The sequence below is a fragment of the Ochlerotatus camptorhynchus genome, unplaced genomic scaffold (genome assembly GCF_037179485.1).
Source record: "Ochlerotatus camptorhynchus isolate MF236.1 unplaced genomic scaffold, CSIRO-AGI_Acam_v1.1 ptg000008l, whole genome shotgun sequence".
NCBI classification, from domain to species: Eukaryota; Metazoa; Arthropoda; class Insecta; order Diptera; family Culicidae; genus Ochlerotatus; species Ochlerotatus camptorhynchus.
Window position 1 is genome coordinate 1,732,803 of NW_027040500.1, and position 12,126 is coordinate 1,744,928.

General features: G+C 40.8%; 1 protein-coding gene across 29 annotated transcripts in view; it reads left to right on the top strand.

The window, feature by feature from the left end:
* The window catches only part of mub (poly(rC)-binding protein mub), a 672,225-nt gene that overhangs the window by 343,852 nt on the left and 316,247 nt on the right, over positions 1-12,126 (top strand). For 23 of the 29 annotated variants that reach the window (XR_010517496.1, XR_010517497.1, XM_065218846.1 and 20 more), the window contains one exon: positions 3,367-3,861. Coding sequence is in view for 27 of the 29 variants with exons in the window: in XM_065218846.1 (XP_065074918.1) it covers positions 3,772-3,861 (90 nt within the window). In the remaining 2 variants the exon portion in view is untranslated. Of the gene's footprint in view, positions 1-2,567; positions 3,862-12,126 lie in introns of all 29 variants that reach the window. The other 6 variants (XM_065218827.1, XM_065218810.1, XM_065218803.1 and 3 more) reach the window with 3 other exon arrangements.

The following is a 12,126-nucleotide window of genomic DNA, read 5'->3' on the forward strand; positions in this document are numbered from 1 at the left end:
CCGAAACTCCGAACCTTGCCCCTGGCCTTGATAATGGCCAATCGTGCGAAGTTCCGTCTTTTGGTGCAAAAACAACATTGTTGTCTCTGTACCAATCTAACACCTGCCGCGCGTAGTGGCAGGATGCCAAATCCGGCCAAAACAGCTTCGCGCCTTCATGACACCGCAGGAAGGTTAGGAGGCAGTCTTCCCGGTAGATTTGCCCGTTGATGGTACCCGTCGTGATGTACGGTTGATTCATCTTGCTGCACCCACAGATGACCTGACAAACTAAGAACTTTTTGGTGAATCTGTCCACCTTATTCTTCCCTACCTCCTCAGGAAGGGCCAACCGTGATGAGAAAAGGTAAAACTCATGCCCCGGCAACTGCTTTGTGTCCGCCGTGATGTAAGTCTCGTCGTCCATCACAAAGCACCTCGGTTTCGTCAGCCACTCCCGGTTCAACTTTCTGGCGTGGGTTTTCGCCACCGTGTTTTGTTTGTCGTTCCGGTTTGGTGCTTTCTGACGTGGATGACGGACCGTTTCATCGTTTTTTGAACAAACCAGATGGAAACATCCGCCTTCTTCGCCGCATCGCGGATCTAAAGATTTGGCCGACGCTTGAACAAACTCAACACCTTCCTGTCCTTCATCGGGTCAGCTGTCTTCGGTTTTCTGCCGCAGCTGGTTCGTCTGGGCTTCCTTGAATGATTTGTCCAAGCGGGAAATCTTTGACTGATGGATTCTCAGGTGTTTCCCGTTCCTTTTGTGGGACGCAGTCGGATTTTCCAAGACGGCCCACAACATTTTTTTGGTGGATCTGCTCTTGCTCCGATGCCATCTCGATAACCATTTGACAAATTGTGATAAAATTCGACCAGCGTAAACATTACTCTCTTAGCTAGTTTCTGTCAACATTTCATCAATGTTTACCCACAAGTCAAAAAGTTACAAACTAATCAATGTGTCTCACTTTTTTCTAGTACAGCCTTTATTAGCAGTTATTTGCTTGGTAGAATCAATACTCGTTCAGTTATTTTTTAGCATCCAAGCAGCTATATTTTAGCATCATGTAAAGAATAAAGTAAGTGAAAATCGCAAGACTTTCTGATCCTAAAGTAGACCAAAGTGGATTCCTGCGCTAGGGTTGATCTTGCAGAGTTGTTTTCGCTCAGGCAAGAAAACGATAAAAAAAATGATATTTTTCAAAGTTCCATGTGCTATTCTATTGTTAAATCCAGCACTAATAACGTTGCATGCAAAATGATCGATTTTTATTTTTACTGGTCTGAGGGGAATCTGGAGGTGCTGATGAATGATTAATGTTTAAAACATAACAATTGGGTTTCAAGAACTACATTTTAGAAATAGTTTAATAATTTATACAGAAACATAAATATTGACCTAGCGTTGATATAAAATCTTATAAAAAAATATATCAGATTTTAAAATTATGTTGGGATACAAACTGTGCAGAATCCTTTTTGTTTAAATTTGTGGTAAACCACATTGAATTTTTAATCATGAATAATTTGCGGAAATTTAAATGAATTTCCTATAAAATTGACAGAAGCATTCAAGTGTTCTTATGGCAAATGTTCAATTGTTGGCTTCAAACATGATTTATAAAACCAGGAAATTTTCGAACTATTGATCAGGAAAACCTGGACTGGAGAAACCCTGTATTTTTTATCTAGTTCGTTTATTTGGAAGGCTCAATAAAAAAACCTGTATTTTAATAAAGGACATTTAGTTGCCACCCTGGATCCCTATTATAATTGTTGATGAAATTTTCATCGTGTTTCAGGAGAAGTTTTCTAAGGAATATCTGAACTTGCAGCCATGCCGTTTTTTAACTGGCGACTTCAAGTTGTAAAGGAAAGTGGGGTAAGATGGCCACCCTAACTTAGCTCGATTGAAATTCCACAATTTTTACTAGAAAATAATTATTTCTATGGTGCTTGAGAAGCTTCAAGGGTTGACGTATAATCCTATGCTTGAAGAACAATCATTCAATCTTATTTAAATTCCATAAAAGTTTAAAAGATAATTTCTATTTTCAGGCACATTTGGTAATGCTTTGAAGCGCATCATGCTCATAAATTGTTGAATTAATTTTTGGCACCCTTCCGGATAGATTTGTAGATAATTTCCGGATAAATTTATCGTTTATAAGTTTTCTTTTTCGAAAAGCTAAACTGGTCAATTAGCTGGTGATTGTCACGTGTGTCATTCAAATGATCTAATTCGTTAACCTGTCTACTGGCATTTCAATAACTTATTTCTTCTAATTTGATTTAGTTTTTTATTTGCTGCTGTACCAACATCTTCATCAGTGCTCCCTTCACTGACAGAAAATTAGATTACTTGTAATAGTCTCTCAGATCAAAAGGCAAATATCACTTTACCTCATCAAATAATATCATTTTCGCTCGTATCCATCAATTTACCCCCAACTATAATACCAAACATCAACAGTAACAGCACTGACATCACGTTCGACTTCTCCCGCCCTCAAGCTCAGCGTGAATCCACCACACCAGCAACAACGGAACACTAACTGTTTGTTTTTCTTCTCCACTTGCAGGCAATTGATACACTTCAGTGCGGTCCCAGTGGTGTACGATACCTATAACACCACACTACAGATAGACGAGACTGTGTGAACCGAAACCACGTGTGACTGTTGGTGTGCGTGCGTTGTAGCGTCTCCGTACAATACGCGCCAATGTGAAAGGATATCAAGATCCGAGATTTTGGTATTCATATCACATCGACCTAATTGATTCCGGGCGTTCTCTCCCTACCTGCTCACAAGAAGTAGCTCGAAGCTCAAGTGTCGACCACCGTCGTGTGCTGTGTATTAGTATATTGCACCTCCGAGAGCTAGTCCCTCGCGTAGAAGAACACTCCAAAGGAACACACATAACAATTTGTTGGGAAAAAACAAGAACTCGTGCCACCACCACCACTACCATTACTACTACTAAAAAACAGCGGTCCGAATTTTCGTTGCCCAAGGGGGAACCAATCTTTTCTCTGCTTTATGCGATTTGCGTTAGGGAGATCCTTCAATGAGGGTTACCAGCAGGATTTAAACATTTGCAAGCCACTTGTCAATCATCGTCATCCATTAATTTGATTTTAACATTCAAGCTTTCCATTTTCAATTCCGAGTTTCCATCTGGTAACCCTGATTCAGGATCTTCTGGTACAATTCAAGAACATAACCGCGAATCAAAATGGAAAAACCGTCTCGCTACGCGTAATTTGGTTTGATTGAAAACAAGCGGCCGGGTAAATTGAAAGTGACGATCCTCGCGTATTTACCTCTCATTTTTCAACCGTCCGTTCGTTTTTCACGTTTTTCACCTTCCCCTCTTCAGCAGGTCCTTTTCAAAAAGGTTCGATTCTTTCCTTGGCGTTTCTTAAAAGCGTTTTAATTTACTTAATCCTTCGGCGTGAGATACATACAACATACAACCTTTTCTAATAACACACAACGGTTCACCAGTGAAAAAGGAGAAAAGAGTGCAAAGGAAAAAAAAAAGAAGATCAAATAAAAAGGTTTAACAGAAGAAAAGTGCGACGTTTACATACCCGGTTGAGTAATAGCGCAGGAAAGAGCGAGAAGCAATATACGCAAGTCAACGCGAGACGAGCGCGCGCGCGAGAAAGGAAGAAAGTTTCCAAAATTTTTAATTAATCAAGTTTTTGCAACGCGCGAGCAAGCGGAAAAGGTGAAAATTCTATCAACGTCGGTAACAGGACCAACAATAGCAACATCAGCAATGGAGGAAGCCAAGGCTAAGCTCACCGAGATCAACCTGTCCGACGATCCGGCAGTTACGCTCACCATCCGGCTCATCATGCAGGGCAAGGTAGGTTTGCTGAACATTTTGGGAGGGGGAGGTTGAGAGTTCAAATTAATGAACCAGGATTAAAGCGATGCTATTTAAAGAAATTCCTTCGGAGTAATCAATCAGGGGTGTTTGTTTTTATTTTCAAATGTGAATTGAATGGTACTTTTTTATTTACCTGTTATTAGCTGTTGAGCATTGTAGGAATTGTGCCTCACAGTTGCCGAGAAAATACCAAATCGTGGTTTTAATTAATAGCCCCTCAGGGAAGGTTTGTGTCTTCAGCAAAGTTCAGGGGGAATTCCGGGAAAGCGTGCTAATATGTTATAAAAAATAGGCTTGAAATGCCATGTAGTAGTAATACAAATTTCGCTGATCAAATTTTGTAGATCTTGCAACAGTCCTGCATATGCTCTCGATGTTACTATTGCCACATGATCGTTAAACCTAATTTTGGAGTCCATCGTAGCCCCTAGATCGAGAATTGAAGAGACTCGTTCCAACGGCACAGATTACAAAGTGTACTGGTGATTGATAGTGGCGCAGCATCGAGAAAATGACAAGCGGTGCCAGTGGTGTAGTGGTAAGCGTGATTACCTCTCACCCCAACAGGCCTGGGTTCAATCCCAGTCGGCGCCGCCTGGATGTTCCTAGGCATAACATCTCTGATCACGCCTTCCCTCAGGGAAGTATAGCCGTTGGTCCCCGGTTCATGAGTTGATGGGTCGATAGGTAGTAGGGTCCAGGTGTGGGAGCTGCCTCCCTGGCATCGGTAGCATTGGTGCTCAGCACGGAAAACAAATCAAGAGAAAAAAAACGAGAAAATTACATTATTTTACTTTTTTTTATATATATACTTTCATTTCATTTTAATTACATCAAAGCAACAAATTGTCAATATCGTGCTGAAGTGCAAGACAGTCGAGAACGGAAGCTATAGTTATATAGATTTTCAGGTCATCGGCAAACAACTGCTTGAAGAATGAAATGCTTGGGCACAAACAAAACGAAGATTAATGGTCCCAGCACACTGCCTTTTGGCACACCGGAAGTAATTGAAAACGATTCCGTGTGTAAAACAGATTGTTTTGATAGCATATTGGTACGATTGTTACTTCTTCGAATAAATATACAAAATTTTCACAATTATTCATTAACAACCAATTAGCATTCAATCTTTTATTAGCAACCAAAAATAGCCATTTTCACCATTAAAAAAAGATAACAGATATTTTTATATGGCAAAATTAACCCAGAAAAAGGATCCCGGTTAGACATCCCGCCTAGATGTTAGATAAGCGTCCGATCAAATTTAAAGCGATGTAGACCCCAAGGACGGGTTTGTGGGTTCATTGACTCGTTTTACTTTGAATATGCCTCACAATATTGGACAATTTTTATGAAATATAAAGAGTGTTGCTACATGGATCAATTATAGTTTTTTTCCCTATACACACGGATTTTAATTTACTTCTATAAACAACACTGAAAGACAATTATTACTCAGTACCTAGCGCCGCTGCCCGCATGAATTTTGCCTCCATAACTCTCACCCTTTTAAAGTTGTCCTGTCGGCTGCTACTACATCTGACAACGATGTGATGTATACAACGATGATGATGATTATGTTGATGAAAAGAACCCTCTCATAAATAAGGAAAACTGTCCTCGCTTTTGGGCATGACTCCCACTCGTCGAAGCGAAAGAAAAACTTCAACTTTGGAAAACCTTCGCCTCTCCGTCAATGCCCCGAGGCTATTGCTTTGCCACCCTTCCCATCGGTAAATATCTCCGATTCTTCGCATACCGTTCCTTTATACCAATCACCCTTTTACCGACTTTTTCATGTTACTGGAAAAGCTCAAGTTTCATATCAGCGATGTCAACGCCCATCCAACGTCTGCAACGCTCTGCGGATGCCTTCTGAATATGTATAAATGTTAAAGTTCTTTCCTGTCCTTGGAGTCTCATGTCAACTGATGATCTTGGGTTGTCCATTAGGTTCAAGCTTCATTTCATACATAAAACTGAACATCCCTACGTAAAGTTGATACAGGAATAGCATCTGTTTCATCATCATCTTCGGTGGATCCATACTCATAACATCCTAGTCCAAAAGCGACACAGAATGGGAACACAAACACAGTACGCCCGATGCCATGGATGAGTTGTGAGCTATGTCAAGTGCTGTATAATTAAAGGGGTTACCGAAGTGAATCACAATCAGAAATACCCACCCACTCACTCACCACCACCGGTAGATAGATACATTCTTTCAATAAATCTCTTTTCAAAAATCATTCTTCCGTAAAATACTCGTGAAAAGTTTTCCATTTCTGATGACGGCCGGACGGACGGAGGAGGGTCGATCAACTTTTAGTAGAAAAAGGACCCTTAGAATGGGTCGTTCCTAGAAGAAAAAATTTAGATCACATTTTCGCCCACGATAAAAGATGGTAGGTACACGGGCGTTAAATGCGGAGATGAAGTATACTAATTGCGACGTCGTTTTTCGATCGGTGGAAACATTTCTCGCCGGAATTTCAGCGTAACAGCACAATGGTACACATCCCCCTACCGGCCCCTTCTCCGTTCCATCTCGCGTTCCATTCTCGGTAGCAATCAAAAGTTTCCAACTCAAAAGTTTCCAAGTGCAAGCAGAATCTCATCGCTTTCACTCAAACTGATATAAGATATCAATTTCCGTTCAGTCGGAAAGGAAGCAGACACTTTTGCGTCTAATTAGGCTAATAAGGGAATCACTGCTGCTGCTCCTACTCCTGCAGCAGTGTGTAGTTGTTTGCGAAGCAATTAAAGAACATACTCACATACGCTCAAGAACGAACGGCAAGTTACATGAAAAGTTGAAACAAGTCCTCCTGAATTGCTACACCAACCCCAAGGGCGGTGATGTTATTTTTGCCGTGGCGCATCCTGACATCCTCAAGATCGTCACTCTGACGTCGTCGTTGATGCTGTATCTCATGCCACCGCACCGGAGGAAGAAAATTTTGTCGAGAATGCGCTCGCACAGATGTGATGACATAATTGCTGGCTGTTTGGGAACAATTATAAAGTTTTATCATTTCATTTCCACCCCGGAATGGATGGTTTTTCCTGGGGAAGTTGGCGGCTACGACATACTCCCAGTGACGGTGGAGCATGGAAAGGAGGGAATTTAGGAAGTTTGAAACTCAGTGGGATACTAATAACTAAGATAACACCTGAACAATGGTAATAATTGCGGTGATATAGTGTTGCTTTAGACCTATTGCTAAACTGCTTGGTACCCTCAGTTTGCTCTCAGTTGTCGAAGCTGCAGCAGTTGCTTTTCATGGTGTCGATCAACTGTTAACTTCTTTTGATGTGCTTTGTTCATCGCCTGCATCTTGGTCAGTACCTTGGTCGTCGCAGTTTTTTTTTCCTTGATTTGTTTTCTTTCGGTCTTGTTTTCCATGCTGAGCACCAATGCTACCGACGCCAGGGAGGCAGCTCCCACACCTGGACTCTACCTATCGACTCATCAACTCATGACCCGGGAACCAATGGCTTTACTTCCCATCCGAAGGAAGTCGTGATCAGAGATTCAGAGATGTTGTGCCTCGGAACATCTCGGCGGCGCCGACTGGGATTGAACCCAGGCCTGCTGGGGTGAGAGGCAATCACGCTTACTACTACCGCTTACCGCTTACCGCTAGGTCGTCGCTGTTGAAAGCAAACATAATAATGGTAGAAATAAAGTAAGTTGTTTTGCCTATCCAAATGGATGTGCGAAGTCTACCATGGGTGGGATGGCTAATTTCGTAAAATAACTGGAATCCAGTTGACATGGATGCAAACTACCGTACAGCGGAGGAGAAGGCGATCTTCATCAAATTTAAATCTGAAACAAATTTTACGTTCTGCCCGGATGCATAACTCCGAGGGATTAATTTTCCATTATGCAAATGGACAGGCAGTGGAGGTACGAATGTCGCTTGCGGGGGACAACGTTCAACGATAATCGAGCTGGGGATTTACGATCATGTGAGCGTGTCATTCGGGAAAACAACCATCGGAGTAGTGCTGTCAACCGTGTGCAGTGGCAGAACGTCATGAAGACATTTTAGATGGGTTGGCACCCCAAACTACCATTTGATCAAAAACTTAGGTGCAGCCCTCAGTATCGTGTGTAATTACATCTCCGGGAATGCTTCCAGTCCTGCCAAGCATACAATTAATCGAATCGGAACCTTATGCAGGACAATATGGTCAGAAGCCATGCTCGAAAACTTCATGACCTGGTGGGAACCAAATTGAACGTATGAATTTCTTGAACAATTAAGCCAACGTTAACGCGGCATGATGTGGCTTGGTTAGCGAGAAATTTGCATTTAAAGCAATTATTTCCGTTTATTTCAAATGTTGATCTAGATATTTCCCTTGAAATATAGGGATAACTACGGTTTCGGCACCTCTTTACCTATTATCGTCGGGAGGTAAATGAATACCTTGAGCGATGATATGTTAATCCAAACCTTGAGTGATCTTTAATATGTTCATCCAAATCCGAAATACATACAATTGATGTTGTTTAATTTTGAACCATGCTTTAGATATTCAACTTTGTGGTGCGACGAACAGGAGCGTTCATCGGAGTCCAGCTGGTGTCATTATCGGTGGTCACTAGTTAGTTCAAATGCACGAACCCTTCGACCACCTGGATTTCATCGCCATCTATCCGATCTCGTGATGGTTGGCTAACATTAACTTCTCTCCAACCTCTTCCTCTCATGTATTTTGTCTTTGATGCATTAAAGAAAACTCGGATTCGTTTAACTTCTAATCTAATCTAATCTAACACCAACACAGGCAGTACAACTCGGATTCGGTTAACTTCTGCCTTAAGACTGATATACGTTTCCGCCTCCGTTTCAAGCATTCCAAGTTCTAGAATTTGCTGAATGTTCGTAAGTCTCGAAATCTTGAGATTCTAAACCTTAAAAAAAAATTAGCTTACTTCTAGTTCTCGGCAATTGGTTCCTACCTAGATCTCTATTTTTTCCGATTATAAAGATACTTTCCGTTTTTAAGAATCTGGCCAACTAACGCATTCAATCAAATGATCCTGTATCTTAAATATTTCATAAAAAATGTGGCTGGGACTTGTTCATATTTCTGAAATCGTAGAGCTTAACAAACTTTTTTTTAACATGTAAATAAATAAAATTCTGACCATTCATTCTATTTATAACATTATTTCGTAATTCGAATTCAAGAGTTTTTTTTAAAGATAATCATGATAGGAAATTAATGTGAATTCTGGAATAGTTTAATGGGGGTGCATCCTTTCCTCAGGATTAATTTGAAATCTTCGCATAATTTATTTGAAATCATCCTTCGGAGTTCACGGAATTCGTTGGAAATTCATCTGAAAAATTTATAAATTTCATCAGAATTTGAATCATTTGAAGTTCTTCTCAGAATCAGAGCAACCGCTGAAGTCGGTTGAGTTTTTAAACATGAGCATGAGCATGATTGACCGCCCACGGTTGCTACTCTTTTATTGCCAAATCAGCTGTAATTACACACAGAACCAATAGATGATGCTTGTGACTAGCAATCATCCTCAATGTGTAAAAACGGGTGATATCAAACTAGGCAATACCAGCGCCGGCCGCGCCCGACCACAGGTCAAGAAAGGAATGGGTAGGAATGTGTTGACGTGACACTCGCTTTGATGGAAGCCGAGAACACCTCTGCACTTCCACGAGAAAACACTGGGATATTGGGTAAGAGGGTTTGGATTGCAGCAGGGCTCGTTTTGGTGAACGATAAGCTGAATTGATGTCCTAACGATCATATAACGCGAAGAAGCTTTGGATTGAACCCACGATCTTTTGTTCAGTAAGCAAAAAAGTTTGCCACTAGGCAAACCAGCTCCTTTTTAATCATCGAGTTGCTGTTGAATGTAGTCATATTAACAAATAAAATGATTGACGAATATTGAATGTGGATGGGCCTGAGATTTGACTCATGATGTTCTGCTCAGTAATCAAAAACGATCGCTCTTTACGATCATATCTTTACTCGAGTTGTTATAACCATTCAAACCCGACACCGACGACGACAAGTTTCACAAAATACACGATAACCAAGCGATTTGACTATATTTTTGACGTAGGACTACGTCTTTGATTTCTATATGGGGGTACACTTTGTGAAAACCGAAAATGGAACATGTAACAAATTAAGAAAGATTTTGAACGTTAATAACTCAGCTGCCCCTGGTCCAATTTCAATAATTTTATCACCAATCGACCAGCAATATGGCTACGCATCGATAACAATGCTTCCGAATGTTGATTTTCAACAAGAAACTATTGAAAAACTCATAAATGTCCAGCATTGTCCAAAAGCGTCGAATTAACTAAAAAATCCACCAATTACCTACATGCATATGCTGCTTCCCCAGCACAGTCGTCAGAGAGTAGTAAGTAGACGAAACAAGTCGAAGTGGCATTCGCCTCGGATCCTCAGGCGCGTGCGAATAGGGAGGATGGAGTTGCGTAATATTTTGCACACTCATCTCCATACTCAGAATCACACGCTCCCAACGACCACACCACTGTGTGGTGGTGTTCGGTCGTCGAAATTAGTAGCAGCAGTAGCAGTGCTTTCGGCGTGTGGCGTTGAAAATTGTAACAATGAAAGGCTGCCTGCAAGCAGCGAGCTGCAGACCCCACATAAGCAACTATCAAAGGAGGAAGAAACTGCACCGCTATGCTATGGATCGGAATCAGTAGCTCTTCGTGAGTCGCTGCGGGTCGGTCATCTATGTCAAGCGTGTCACCCTCGCTCCAAACGACATACAGCTCGACAGCCTCATCCGTGTTGAACAAAAAACATAAATTTGTTAAGAGTATTATTTGGACATTTGTCTCAACCTGGTCTCTATACACAGCAAAAAAATAATTTTGATATCACGTCAAAGTGGATGCACTACAATCATGTCGAAAATATGGTGTAATATTACTTGCTAAAAAGGACAAAATTATCATTAATACAATGCATGAACTGACATTACGCTGCTTTTACTGCATTTGTTTATTTATGTGGTCATAAAAATTACATGAAATTTTCGACATGATTGTAGTGCATCCACTTTGATGTGATATCAAAATTATTTTTTTGCTGTGTATAAGGTGTGGAATTGTAGGCCCGAATGTATTGGTGAGATTAATCATCGTCCGACCATATTCCAGAACACGCTGGTAGGAAGTGTTAAAAATCCATACAGAATTTGAGAGAAGTGGGAATAATTCGCTTTGGGTATATTCAGTCCCCAGAAAGCCAATAAATAAATTTGTGAGAAAATTAGCTCTCACGAGTTCAATCTTTCGAAGTCCCTCCTTTTTTACATATTCTGCACAAACGATACCTTCTGCCCCGCCCCATTCATATAATTCGGAAGGAAATCCTGTGAGGGGTGAATTGAATACACGTTAATACCAAAATGCACAAAGCTTAAAAATTTATAAATAACAAAAAATCAAAATACACCTTTTAAAGTCGGGTAGATGAATCGAAAATACTCAAGTTGACAGTCCCTTGGATTCTCTTCATCAACTTTCTCTTTGAAATAAATACTACGAATTTGATACGCTTGCAAATAAAATACGGAAAGAGTTAAGATAATTGATGATTGATCAATTAAAAGAACTAAATGTTCACATTTGTTCCGTCCACTAGCGGTCCTACGTCAAGCTTCCTTTCGTGCCCTTAGGCACAGACCCTTCTACTTTTTTTTAATATGAAAGGACCTGGGACCTTGTTTTTCTGCTCAGTAAGCAAGCCACTGTAACCGACAATCTTTCAACTCCGAAAACTAAAAGCTACGAAAAAGCACTTAGGCCTTCCTTGAGTTCCACTTTAACGCGACGTTCAATGTTTCGATTTGCTCTTTACGCAGGCTATCGTGCCTCTTACATCATAACAAGCTATGACCGATTGTTAAGGCCCTGATTAAACAAGATATTAAATTGAAATTACGTTCTCGAGAGCAGTCAATAATGTGTCCTAAACTAGATCAAGCAGGCACTTTATTTTTTTCTAAATATTCCGAAGCGTTCCGCCCAAAATCTAACAGGCACAATTCTCTACAATAGTGGCCTGGGATAAATCGTAATGTATTTTCCCCACAAGACTCAACTATGTTATTGCACTCGGATGCATACCCTACCGACAGTATCGCTTTTTTTTTGTTCTATATAAAACCGCAAAATAGATCACGCGCGATTGAGGTCG